At 42.6% G+C, this 14656-nt stretch overlaps 1 protein-coding gene across 1 annotated transcript in view; it reads right to left on the reverse strand.

Annotated features, from left to right (window-relative positions):
* Positions 1 to 14083, reverse strand: part of PLCXD3 (phosphatidylinositol specific phospholipase C X domain containing 3) — a 164104-nt gene extending 150021 nt beyond the window's left edge. The window contains exon 1 of the mRNA XM_048850660.2: positions 13705 to 14083. Within this exon, the coding sequence (XP_048706617.2) occupies positions 13705 to 13807 (103 nt within the window). The 5' untranslated portion in view covers positions 13808 to 14083. The remainder of the gene's footprint in view (positions 1 to 13704) is intronic.
* Positions 14084 to 14656: the final 573 nt, after the last annotated feature.

Below are 14656 nucleotides of genomic sequence, written 5' to 3' on the forward strand. Positions count from 1 at the left end.
CAAGTAGTAATCAGTTTAACCTGCAGCAAGAGATTTAGGTTGGATATTAGGAAAAATCTTTTAACTATAAAGATAGTTAACCAGTGGAACAGGTTTCCAGGGGAGATTGTCTAACCTGTTCTTAAAAACCTCTGATGACAGGGATTCCACAAACACCTGTCAGGGATGATCTTAGGTATATGTGGTCTTGGACTGAATCAGTGGATCTCAACCAGGGTACATGAACTTATCTAGAGATGTGTCTAGTTTTACAATGGCTACATAAAATGCACTAGCAATGTCAGTACAAACTAAAATTTCATACAGACAATGACTTGTTTATTCTGCTCTCTGTAGTATACACTGAAATGTAAGTATAATATTTATACTCCAATTGATTTTATAATTATATGGTGAACATTAGAAAATATGCAATTTTTCAGTAATAGTGTGCTGTGATACTTTTGTATTTTTATGTCCGATTTTGTAAGCAAGTAGTTTTTAAATGAGGTGAAACTTGGAGTACACAAGACAGGTCAGACTCCTGAAAGGGGTACGGTAGTCTGGCAAGGTTGAGAGCCATTGGACTAGATGACCTCTCAAGGTCCCTTCCAGCCCTACATTCTTATGATTCTATAAATTCTGACAATGACACACGTTATTAAATCATAAGATTTTTTATAAAGACTGTTTCTTATCTCTTTCTTTACTTGTGAAGCCACAAGTCTAACTGTGCAAGACTTGTAGTGGCAAATGTAGCTCTGAAACTGAGGAGCCTTTGCTTTTCCGTGTACTGCACCTTTATTTTCTCTCAGCTCTTTCCTCCCGTGCCCTTATACTCTAAATCCCGTAGTTGCTGCCACATTTCTCACGTTTCTCCTTTAATAATGAGAAAGTGGATCTTTTCTGAATAAAAAGTAAGTCTCATTCAGAGAGCACACAGTGCATGTCTCATCCAAAAGTGCACTGAGTTCTCAGAACAAAATGGCTACTAAACGAGGTACCGAATATTTGTACGCAGAAGTTTAAAAAGAGAGGGTCACAAAACAAGAAGAATAAAATTTCTCACACATACAATTAAATACAGATACGTTTAACCCTACTCTAAAATAGCCTATTAAAAAAACCACATAATAGTGTCACAGCATTAAAGAGAAAGACTTGAAGACTAGAAAAGGAAGCATTGTAAGTATCTTGTCTGACCTCCAGCGCAACACAGGCCAGAAGCCTTCCCTGAATTAACTGCTGCTTCAAGTTCGACGGCTGTGCTTGAACTAGAGCATCTCTCTTAGAAATAGATCCAATCATAATGTAAAAATTTTCAATGATAGAGAATCTACTACAACCGTCATTAAGTTTTTCCAGTGTTTAATTACCCTTACTATTAGACATTTACCCCTTATTTCTAATTTCAATTTGTCTAGCTTCAGCTTCCAGCATTGCATCTTGTTACGCTTTTGTCTGCTACATTGAAGAGCCCTTAATTATCAAATTTCAGTTCCCCATGTAGTTCTAGACAGAAGATTAAAAGGCATCTTGATCACTTTGATAAGCTATATAGGTTGACCTCCTGGAGTCTCACTATAATACACATTTTGCAATCTTCTGCTCATTTTTGTGGCTCTTCTCTGAACTCGCTCCAATTTGTCAAAATCCTTCTTGAAGTGTGGACTCTTGAATCATCAACCTCCCCTCTTTACCACCTGTTTTTTATTTATTTATACACACACACACCACAGCTACTTTTACTTCCCTTCTAAGTCAAGCTGGTCTTTTCAAGGTGGAAGCATGTATTCTGTGTGTCCCTCTCACTGGAAAGCTACAAATTTCCATTTTCCAGTGGCGCAAAAACAGTGCCAAAGTATCCACCCCTGGCCTCATGTAGCCATCAACATATTATTAATACAAGTTTAGCAGCACAATTCTAACCCCCCCCCACCACCACCAAAAGCTTCATTAGTCAGTGTTAAAGATATAGTACCCTACCTTCTTTTAAAATAAACAACCTTAATCCCTCAAAAAAATTATGCAACTTTTCTTAAGATCAACTGATTCGGGTATTTTTTTAAAATAAAGAGAGATTGCAGAAGGGGTAGGAGAAGTATAAATTTCAAAGCTCAGAACATCTCTAGCGTAGTGTAGTCTTCAGAAATAGGTCACCTTTAAAAAACATCAAAGCCTAAACATGGCCACAGAGAACATCTTACCAGCAGTTCCTCCTTATCCAAACTGAGGACATTCCAGCTCTGCCTCCTCTAGTAATTGCAACTGTAACAGTATGGCATAGAAATGAGATGTGTCCTTTAGGTGGGTGGTTTCCACAGAATTTAGGGCTTTTCAGGTCAAACCAATTACTTGGAAACCAAAAGGCAGCCAGAGAAGATCACAGTGTGCTGGTCTCATGTGTTCCCAGTGAGAAGCCATGGTGACATATTCAGCACTATCCACACAGATTTAAGGTGTGAACTGCATTGCAGCTGACTAATCTCAAAAAGTGAGATGGATGAGGGTAGCAAGATCTGCACCTGCTAAAAAATGGTTCAACCTCCAACAGTCCCAGCTACCCACGAGCCTGTATCATTCAAGGGCAGCTGAAGACCTTACACTGTGTACTTGAGTTACCAACATCAGGCACACACACTCAGTCAGAAGGGAGGTATATAGACACCACGTATAAACCTTAAACATGTCACTAATGCAGGACCAAATATTGCTCATGCCAGGTCTTAGTCCAGACTAATTTTGGTGGGACAATTACACAAACTGGGGGGTAAGGCAGAACAGAAAAGATCTTGTGATATGTTATATTTAAGGCAGCTCAGAGATTCAGAATATTAGAAGTAGCTCAAGAGAGATAGATTAATAAGCAGAGTGCAGGTGAGGTGGTAAAAGCTACACGGCAAATTAATTTATCCCATGACTAGCACCTCTGCACTGCATGTGTACATGCAATACCTCAAGTCACATTAAAACTAGCTACACATTCACTGATATGTGTATATAATTAGTGGGCGATTTCTTAAGGGCATGCTTTCTATTGCTGAGTGCTTACTTTGTTGCAGAACATTTGTATCCAGAACCCAGATAACAAGCTTTGGGCACATTTATATTGTTGAATAAATAAGTACAATATTTAATCTAGTTCTACTGGTTTGCAGACACAAAGATTCAAACCACCACCTAGACTGGTTATCTAACAGTATTCTTTACACTGGCATTATCAAAGGCAGAGAAAGTGACCTAGACTACTTTTTTTAAAACCAGGTACAAAGTCCATTTTACTTTACCTTTACTACCAAACAAGACAGAGTTGTTTTGGAAACAGACTTATAACTTCAGTTGGGTGGATCTTCTAATATGAATGGTAAATTAACAGTATCAGAGGAGGTATAAACTAGGACAGACTCAGAGGAATATATCCATTCCGAGGGCTCCATGCAGTTACCAACAGGAGATGAAATGTGCGTATTTTGCTTTCCAGTAGTTTGAGATTATTTTCAACTTATTACAAGTTGCAAGTTCCCTCTCCTGAGTATGATACTAGTGGAAAATTATAATTAGGTATGTTAGCATAGAGTCTTTCAGAACAAAATAGATATAGACTTCACCACAAAATGCTGGAGGAAACGCCATGGTATAGGGGATCGTCTTAATATTTGCTGGGATCATCCCAAATTGAAAGGTTTCTGGTTGTTAGAAAGTTGACCCACCAGTTATTTCAGGGATATATCTCCTAGTTTACCATTACTGTGGTGTAAGAGAAGTGTCCTGATTTTAGGAAATCAAACAGATACCCAGTTAGAATTATTGAGACCGCAGCCAGCTAATCTATTTAAAACAAGGTAGTGGCAAAATCTAATACCGACTCTAGGAATGTGATTGACAAGAATTTAAGTAGTGAAAAATTGAATGAATCACTCCATGTATTAGATTAATAAGTGACAGAGCAAATGTGATAATCTTGTAAAAGATAACTAAAACAATTACTGTAACTCAAACTATACTGCGGATTGAATACATCTGTAAAATAGATTGTTGAAGGGAAACAATAACAGTTATATACATGCCTATGCAATTAAAACACTGTATCTAATTCCAAGCAACAAGAAATTGTACTGATACTTGCTAATAAATCAACAGGTTTCCTATTACACTGGAGCATCTTTTGTATTGGATAAGTTATTATAAATCTATTAGGGAAGTGAAGGTAATGTTAATATTTTGCTTCTTGTGACAACAGCGTAGGAATAAATATTCAGGCTCTGAATTAAACTCTAATCTACTCTGCTGTTTAAAATCAATACTTCACCAGTTGCCAAAGAAGTTTAGTTCCAATCCGAAAGAATAAAACTGCCTCTATTTACCAGAAAATGAAGACAGGAGGGAAATAAATTGAGTTGCAAGAGATTTTACCCATTAGTGACTACATTTTGATTTCCTAAGACTTAAGAATTCACAAGTTTAAAAACCAAGAAGATTTGTAGTTTTTGCATCTGCACATTTCCTTACATAGCGGAAGTACACCTGTCCAAATATTTAACAGTTATGTGCACTCAGATTTAAGTGTTAAAATGTGTATGTACTGGGAAGAATTTGCAAGACGGCAATATGAGCTCCTGGAAGTTAATTTCTTCTCAATGAAGTCCTATGTTTGACTTTCAAGTAAAGCCTATGCAGTGTCGTAGTAGCCATGTTGGTCCCAGGATATTCAAGAGACTAGGTGAGAAAAGTAATAGTTTTGATTGGAGCAACTTCTGTTGGTGAGAGAAAGCTTGTCTCTCTCACCAACAGATGTTGCGCCAATAAAATATATTACCTCTCCCCCCTTGGCTCTTTGAAGTCTGTCAGTTATGGAAATAATTCCATGGAAATAAATGTTGGATACAATATCAACAGCAGACTTTATGATTACAATTTTGGAAGTGCTTAAGTGTGCTAAGCTCTTTCCAAACACTAAGGAAGACACACACTGATCCACAAATGTACTTAGGCACCTAAGCCCGAGACATAGATGCCTAAATCCCAGTTTTAAGAAGGGTTGCCAATTTTGGTTGGATGTATTCCTGAAGGTTTCATCACATGACAATCTTTAATTAAAGATTAATCTTTAAATCCTGGAGTGCTTACAACCTTGTTTTATGCTGCACTGAAAACCACAAAACTGCCACTCAGCTACCCTCTAACCCTGTAGGTGCCTAAATTTTCAGGATGAAAATTCCCTTGGTACCTACATTTCTGGCTCTGGGCATGCACACTACTGCCTCCCTGTAGCATCCAGATGCTTATCTTCCACCTAAGCCCCAGAGAGGGCCATGAACCAAGAGAAGATAGGAAGTTGCAGGCCTGTCTTGTCCATGGGGCCCCAATCTGGCAGGCATACAGAGATTGCCTATTATATTACATTGCATTCAAAATTAGGGTAGTGCCCACATTATTACTTTCAGCCTAGTGGTTAGAGCACTCACCTGTGATTTGGGAGACCCAAGTTCAATTCTCCCCTCTCCGCCTGAGGGAGAGAAAGGAGGTGATCCCTGTTCAAAGCCTATGTCTCTCAGGAGAGTGTTCTAGTCATTGATGGACATGGGATATTCTGAGGTCATGTTCCCTGAATCTCTCCTGTTGCAGCTGTTTCACTATGGATCAGTAATTAGTTACTTGAGGAGGGAGACTGAATCCTGGGTCTCCAACCTACTATGCTACAGAGTCATTCTCTCTATGGCCCAATGACTAAGTCTTTATATCAAGTTGAACAACTTCAACAGGAGAGACCGTGAGAGGCTCACATCAGAACATGCCACAGCTCAGTGGCTAGTACAGTCTACTGAGATGTGGGAGACCTGGATTCAAATCCTGTCTCCTCATCAAAGGAGGGAACTGAACCCAAATCCCAGTTGACTTCTCTAGCCACTGGCCTAAAAGATGTAAAAAGAGCAGCAGTGGCCCCACCTCCAGCTGCTTTGCGTGGTGTGAAGTAAGTATGAACTTGTTCTCACAAGAAATTACTTAAGTACCTAAGCTACCTGACTTCAAAAGAGGAGTTCCCAGGTGGGGATTGCAAGCAGAAATTGGTGACTCCCAGCAGCCTGGACTTCCAAGATAAATTCTGTCAGAGGGTGCTCCATCAGCAATCCGATGTGTCACACTGCCTAGCCAGTTTCCATTATCTCAAAAACACACCCAAGCTGTTTGCCTTTCATAATATGTACCTTTTACCAAACATTTCTTCTGCAAACCAGACATTATACAGACATCTTGCAGCAGAAGCTCTCCACACACCTTCGCCTCTTCATACAGCTTACCTTGTGAGCTCCTCCCTCTAGCTTCCTGTTTCTTCTACTTACATCCTCCCAATTCTATCATTAGCTCAGTAATTACCACCCTGGCACTCATAATCCCCCAATAGAAAGTGACTAACAGCCTCCAGCTGGACTTACAACCTTCTTCATGCCATAGCTAGAACTATCACATACCTCCCTGCCTCCTTCAACTGAGAACCTCTCTTGCCTCCTAGGGGTCTTCTTCACTGTTTAAGCCCTACCCTCTTTATGAGGTTGGAGTTCTAATGGGGCTTCTTCTGCCCTTTCAGATCAGCCTTCCATAGGCCACCGGTGACGGTTTCCTGCCTTCCACCCACAAAAAGTACACCTGAAGATAGATGTTTCCACCACACATTTGTCTCAGCCTGTAGGTCATAGCTAGTTACACCCCACTGACCTTAACTCTGCTTTCTTTTACCCCTGACTTGTAAACAGCCAAGTAAGTTGCCCCTCTAGAGATGCAATACCTTGGTCTCGGTCCTCCTCTCTCTTATCTTGTCCCTGACTCAGAACTATCATAGTAAGTTTGCCCATGGAGGCCTCATTATTAGGACCCTTCTCCCTCTCTGTAGCATGCCCCCTCTCTCAGGCCTTGCTCACAGTTTGTTCCTCCTGGGAATCAGCCAAGCCTCTGCCCTCCTTCTTCTCTAGGTGTCCCTGCTCTAGTACTTCCTGATCCACTGCCCCCTTCTCAAATTTATCTCCACCCCACCCAAGTCCTTGTTAATATACATCTAAGGTGCTTTTGTATTATCCCTGGAGGGCTATATCATAGAATCATAGAATATCAGGGTTGGAAGGTCAGGAGGTCATCTAGTCCAACCCCCTGCTCAAAGCAGGACCAATCCCCAACTAAATCATCCCAGCCAGGGCTTTGTCAAGCCTGATCTTAAAAACTTCTAAGGAAGAAGATTCCACCACCTCCCTAGGTAACGCATTCCAGTGTTTCACCACGCTCCTAGTGAAAAAGTTTTTCCTAATATCCAACCTAAACCTCCCCCACTGTAACTATATGGAGGGTCTTCATTCAGAATTACGCATTCAGGCCCATTTATTGGGGTCTCCCCCTCCATCTTTTATCCTTCTTACTCAAGAAGTCTAGTCTATCCCTATCATGACCACACTGGGTAATGACTTTATTACACCTACTCTCTGCAACTTAAGTCTTCCTTCCACCTCTACAGGGAGGACAGCCAGAGGGTAAGTTTTCTTTTCCCCCATGCACACAGTGGATGGTTATTGTCACCTCTCTCTGTTGCCAGTGCGGTTTAACTTACAACTAGGGAACATGCAGTTGCTGAGTCTACCACTCCCTTTGTGGCTCTCCAGGTTACTCAGATGGGAACAGTCTTTATCCCAGACCCACCTTGTACCACTTGCCTATCCACAGAGCTCCATGAACCCACAGTCCATGTATAGGCAGTTTCTGTGTCCTTTCCCCCTGTCCACTGGTAACAGACTACTGTACGGGCAATTGCGGCACCCTTGTTCACCCCTTACATCTTCTTGCCAGGTTTTCATGAAGGAGGTTTCTCAACCTTCTTTCCCCTTCCCTGGTTGTGGGGGGAAAGGAGGGGATAGAGTTTTCTACATGGGAAGTCTGCTTCCACATACTCCTCTATTAGTTTCACCACAGCCTCTAATGATTCTAATGATTCTGGCTGATGCCTCTGAACCTAGATTTGCATGGCCTCGAGGAAACTTTGCAAAAAACTGTTTGTTCTAGGCCAATAAAGTCCATTAGAGCCTCTTTGTCTTTCCTCTGCCTGCCTGCCTACCCAGGAGTGCTATTCTCTCCATCTGCTGGGTCTTCTGCATCTCCATCTGTTACTTGGCTAGCCAGAGTAGCATTTCCTCCCTCGCATCCAGAACCCACTACCCTCACGTGGGTCACGTTCCCTCAAACCAAGAGTGTTAAGGACCCTAGACTAACCCCCACTTGTCACAGGGTGCTCCCTCAGCTACCTGGTGTGTCACGCTGTCTAGCCAGTTTCTATCCTCTCACAGTCCTGAACTCACCCAACCTGCTTGCCTTTCACCTCTTATACCTTTTATTGCACAGTTCTTTTGCAAACAGAACATGACACTAGCCTATTGCAGCAGGGGCTTTCCACACAGCTTCTTTCCTTCATACAGCTAACTTTCTGAGCTCCTCCTCCTTGCTTCCTGTTCCTGCTACTTATATCCTTTCAATTACTTCATTAGCCTAGTAACTACCACCCAGGTGCTCATACCCGCCCCCCAGTGATCAGGGTGCTGCTGCTAGCAGTCTGTCACAGAGGGGTGGGGCTTAGGACACAGTCCTTTCATCAGCATCTCCCATTGACTAGTTCAGGTGGCTCACTGTCTAGCATGCTGGCTTTTGTGGCTCTCTCTCCCCATTCATTGCACAGGAAGCCTAATCCAGACTTTGTGGATCCCATTGTTGTTCCAGTGATTTCCAAAGTACCTAAAAGTTAGGCATTGTGACGCTGAGCATCACAATGCTTATGTCCCTTTGTGGATCTGGGCCACAGTCGTGTCCCAGGCTTCCTAAAGATGATACTCTTTGAAAAAATAAGTATCATTAGCTAACACCAGCATTTCAAAATTAGAGATTTGGATAACCAGATGTGCTTTGGGATTGTTAATGCTTTATAGGAGCAAAGGGCCAAATTTCAGAGGGTTTGATCTTGTGCCAATGAAGTCCATGGGAGTTTTGCATTAACTTTAATGAGAGCAGGATCAAGTACATAGTTCTTAAATGAGCAAGAGCTCCTTTTGAAATCAATGGGAATTTTGTTCAATTAAAGACCACAGAATTTGCTCCATAGTTGTTAATAATATTGGTGCTGTCTGGCACGGTTAGCAGATTCAGCAAAGCAGTCATAGATCAAACATACATGGAGACTGAATCACCCTCGCATTCCTAGAAATAGCTGTTCCTAAAGAGTGTTGACGCATGTTAGCAGGGAGGAAACTTGCATTGTTACTGACTGTGCTGCACCTGATCTCTGGACAAAGCTACATGAGGAAAATTAGTACCAATTTTACTGCGACATTTCAGCTGCAGTTGCTGGAAAATGGCATGAAATTTCTTAGCACAGATGCCCCATTAAAATCTTAAGGCTCTTGTGATGTCAGCCAAGTAACCACTACCCTTCATGAGTATCAAATGTAATTTAATATGTATGGAAATAAATAAATTTGATGATCTGCTCAAAACTGACACAAATATCTCTTTAAAAAAAAACAAGCCCTGTATTTTGAAGGGAAACTTGGTCTGTAAATGTCCCTATACATTTAAAGTTAACTTATTTATCATTATATGCAACACACTGTGACAACAACAACAACCAAAAGCTATTAACAAAAAATAATAAGCAAGTTTTTTATAACACAAGCACAATCTGACCTAGTGATTGGTACTTCATAGATTTCCATAGCTGGATATTAACGCCAATACCAAAAATGCTGCAGAAGGTAAGCCATTTAGGCATTTTGTATTGTGAAGACAGTGGGAGACCCAGGCAAACACACCACAAAAATAGAGGCACAAACTGTAAAGAAGAAGAAACTACTATGATGTGTAAAAACAGAAGCAAAAGACAGAGGGACACTAGTAAACAACAGTTGCAATTACATTGACGAAGTACCTTTGACTGGTGATACAAATGTCATAGCACTGGCAGCTAGTGTTTAGGGCTTGCAGGAAATGAGGTAAGAAATGTTGACATTTATCATAAGTGTTTACTGGGACACCTAAAAGCCATTATAATTTACATTAGATTGTTAGAGCCCTAGTACAGTACCAAAGGACATATCAGAAAATTTCCCACAAATCAGGCTTCCTGTTAATCCCAGAACCATCAGGTTGATCTAGGTTTACCACCTTGATTAGCATTTCAGACTGCGACACCAATTTGGGCATCATTTTAGTGTATTGTTAAATAGAATCTTTTGATGAAAAAAAGAGAAGGAGGTGGGGAACAATTGCTCTAATAATCATGGCAAATCACGCATTGTGAGCTGTCATTCTTTACCTTATTCGGTTCAGGGACCAGACTGACATTTTACATGAGATGTTTTTGAAATGCTACAGAAAATGAAGTCACATACTGAAACACAGTATTTACTCTCTCTCTCTCTCTCTCTCACACACACACACACACACACACACACCATAACTCACAGTCAAAACTGGGATTTTCAGATATGCCCAGGGAAATTAATTGCCATCCATTGAAATTCAATGTGAATTGGGCACCTAACTCTCTTAAAGTCCTTTGAAATTCCTAGAATACAAGATTACTTTACACCAGTAGTTTATCATGATTTTAAGTGATAGTGCATTTTACTCTTGTATTGCCCCTTTTACTCTGGTAAAGTAACACAAAGAAACAGTATTTCTCAAGGAAACGGTGTGTGTGTGTGTGTGTGTGTGGAGTAAGAGAACTACCTCCACATACCCACAGAATATGTATTTGTTTGGAAACAGCCATATACAGCAGTAAATAAATATTATGCAGCCAGTGTTCCTGTCTGTACAGGGGCAATGCGATGGAATAAGGTACCATAATTTAAGAGAGAGACGTAACAGTAGCATGGACTACGCTAGTTTACCTCCTCAGTAGTTCACCACCATTCATGTGCCATATAGAGAGAAGCGCTATTTTCAGAGAGCTTTACTATTTTCACAATTTCATCTCCTTAGCTGTGTTTAAAATCAGTGGATTTATGCCAGTCCTTTTACAACGTAATTGTGGCATCCGAATGACTCATTTAGAGAAGACTAACCCCTGTTCTACACAACAGGGTTAGGTTGACTTAGCTGTGGATGTGTCTTCACTTAAATTTGGCTCCCGCTGGCATAAGTGCCTCTCTACACCAATTTAGTAACACCACCTCCCCAAGTGGCATACAGTCACAGTTGATCTCATTTGTCAACACAGTGCCAGTGTAAACATTGTATTGCTTATGTCAACTGTTACTGGCCTCTAGGAGCCATCCCACAATGTCCCCACACTGACAATACAATTGATACAAGCACTCCTGGTGAGGATGTACACTGCCGACACAAGGAGCCAAGCATGCACGCACACAAGCAATGTAACAGTTATGGTGGCTGTAAGCTGACGTAAGTTAGTTGACATAATTTTGTAGTGTAGACATGGCCTAGCAGAAGAAGACATTTAGAACTAGTCAGTCCAACATATCCATACCTCCCCCGCACCACCATTTTTAATGGCAGTGGGTTTAAGTTTGTCCATTGGGGATACTAGCTGGAATGGGTGGGAGGAGAGGGATTCTTTCATGATCTTTTAAAGAACGGAAGCAAAAATTGTAATCAGACTGACAAGATCATTTTGAACATTTGTGTATAGCAAACTAATTGCATGACATATAAAGAAAGAGGGATACATCCTAAGTTACACTGAAATGCCTGACAAAGCCAGGCTATACCTATATATGTAATATCACTTTAATAATAAAAATGCATGTCACTAATGCCCATTAGATGCTTAATCTCATTTGGTTTTCAAGCATCCAAGTCAATACAAAATCATGTACTCATGTAACCACAAGGCACTCATTTCTGGTGTTATCCCTAAAGAGTTCATTTCTTTAGAAATCTTATAAGCATGAGTAGCACAGTGTTAAGTGACACACCCTGCAGACTATCATCTTCTGCTGCAGCAAATTTAGTTTGTCAGATATTCCACATGTGCAGCCCTTTAATACGACAAGTAGCTACAGGGATTCAAAGGCTGTGGGTTGAACCGTTGGTCAGGTACTTGAGGAACAGCTTCAAAAAGAGAGAAAAGGGGTGAGGGAGATTATTGGGTTTTTTAAAAATTCAGACTAATGCAACTGGCAAATAAACATGTTGCAGCCCAGTGAGCTGTTAACACTCTGATAGGGCAATTAATTTATTAGCATTTAATAGTCACCAGTTAGCATTTGCTGAATACGAATGCTTTTTATTTTTTGGTAATTGTTTTGGTGGTATTGCTTCTCCCCCCTGCCGAACATTCTGCCACACCAATCCATTTCAGTCACGTAATTATTGAGAGAACACATTAGCATTTCCAAAGATCTGTCTGGTTTTTACCTTTGCTCTGTCTGGCTGCAAACCCTCACTGAACAATGAGAGTTCAGAAGCAGGCAAATGTGGCATATTCCTACTACAGCTCCTATAAAATGACAGCCCAGTACTTCTCACCAGCTCTTGTGGATTTTGAACAACAGCGTCCAATATACTATAAAGCCCTTATATGCTCTCACAAAACTGGTACCCTGCATTTGACACTGCCTTGGCAGTCGAGAGGGTGTAATAATGATACTGCTTTAATAGTCCTAAATAAGTTCTCTTTCAATTTCCAAAGCTGAAGATGCTTTGCTAATTACAGCTCATTGATCTGTTGGAGATGGAGGCGCGGGGGGGGGGGGGCTGAGCATTAAGGATAGTCAAACAGTTTAGCACTCCAGATTGTGCCGGTCATTTAAAAAGTTAAGACAAAGTAATGTTTCCTGTGTCCTGGGCTGTATGAGCTTCCAACCCATAGTGAGTCTTTTACAGAAGGATGTGGTAAGCATGCAGTGTCTTTCTTTCCCTCAGTCAAACTGACCTGAAGAAAGTAAGGCTTGTCTCTCTCACCAAACCCAAGTTGGTCCAATAAAAGACCCACCTTGTCGCTCTAACATCCTAGGACCAGCATAGCTACAAGACGACTGCATACAGGAACCTTTACACATACTTCATGCAAGCATCAAGCACAGAACAGGAGTTCACAGCAATTGCTGGCTCGCTCTCCCACAGCCACACAAACACACGCGCTTCTGCATTTCATTGAATAGCTGGTTCCCGTGCACATCTGCACCAGATCACCCCAGGGCCAACATGTCAAGCAGCCCTGCCGGGGAGAGCAGCTTTGCTGCGGCTGGGGGGCTACCCCGAACTTTCCTCGCCTCTTCTCGCCGGGAGGGGCTGAGTCTCTTTAAGGGAGACTCGAGGAGAATATTAATGGCTCTGGGAGGGTCTGGCAAAGAAATCGCCAGATCCATCCAATTCAGTGTCAACAAGGAGGAGGTGAATGGCCGTGGTGGAGGGAGGATAGGGACCTGAGCTGCAAAACCATGGCGGGGGGGGGGGGACATAAGGGCACGGAGAAGGGAAATGAGGGGGGGACAGACCCGGCTCCACAGGCACAAAGGCTGCTCAGAAAAGCAGTCACCTTGCAAGCAGCGCTCCGGGAGAGATTTCACCCCTCAACCCACCGAGGCAAGAAGTGGAAATGCAAGAGCTCGCCCCATTTCTCAGCGAAGGAGGCTTTTCTTGGCACATGCTAGTTCATATCGCCATGTAATAAACATGACGGGGATGGGGGGGGGGGGGGACAAACCGCCCCGCGTAGCTGCGGTCTCCTACCTGGGATGGCTAGGTTGGTGAGGGGGAGGCTGTGGATGCTTTCTGGCAAAGTTGCCATCCAGTCTGCGGATGGCAGCTCACTCTTCCCTTGGGATGAAGCCATGCTGCGGCTGCGGCTGCTGCTGCTGCTGCTGCCTTGGCCACCGGAGCCCTCCTCACTCCTCTGCCGGGCAGCCTGACTGCCTGTAATCCCCGGCTCGCTCCTCCCGCCCTGCCGGCGTTGACACTCCGCTCTGCGCCACACCCACGGGATGGCGCAGACACATGCTCGGGAGTCCACACGCTCCCGCCACGCAGCCCCCGGGCTCGGCTGGAGCTTGTGCGCTTGGTCACCGCGCCGGCTTGAACGCCTGCCCTTCCACCAGCCACTTTGCCTTGCATGTTAACTGGGTCCACGCTGCTCCCATATGCCTCTCGCTGCCCCCCCCCCCACTTTGTTTGCTGTTTCGGCCTGACTCGCTGGAACCAATTTGCCCTGCTTCTGATTGGGATTTTTGCTCATTCATGTTTCATCAATGGCGCATAATACTTCCTCCCTCAGGGGCTTGTTTATTTTTCTCGTCTGTTTCCCCCTGTTCCTCACAGAGGCTTCTGCTTCTGGGGCTGGCCCTCTCCAGAAGCATGATTTTCATCTCCCTCAATCTGTCTCCTCACAGTGGGCTTCTTCCTTTATTTAAAAATAAGAAGCTGACATCATCCTCTTTTGTTCTTTGATCTTTAGGGCACAACTCAGGGTTGCCTCTTCTGCACTTCATTCTGCGATTAAAAGGATGATCTAAGTGTCTGTTTTACATCGAGAGGGGTGGTGTATGTTCATGAATGAACTCAAATACCCCTTTCAATATATGGATGTGTATAGCAGTTTAGGTGGGGGATGGAGACATAACTAGGACACCCCCCTCTACACTTGGGCATGGACACTAGTGGGGAGTGTTTAAACAGGAGCAGGCAT

This window comes from Caretta caretta, chromosome 5 (assembly GCF_965140235.1).
Source record: "Caretta caretta isolate rCarCar2 chromosome 5, rCarCar1.hap1, whole genome shotgun sequence".
NCBI lineage: Eukaryota > Metazoa > Chordata > Testudines > Cheloniidae > Caretta > Caretta caretta.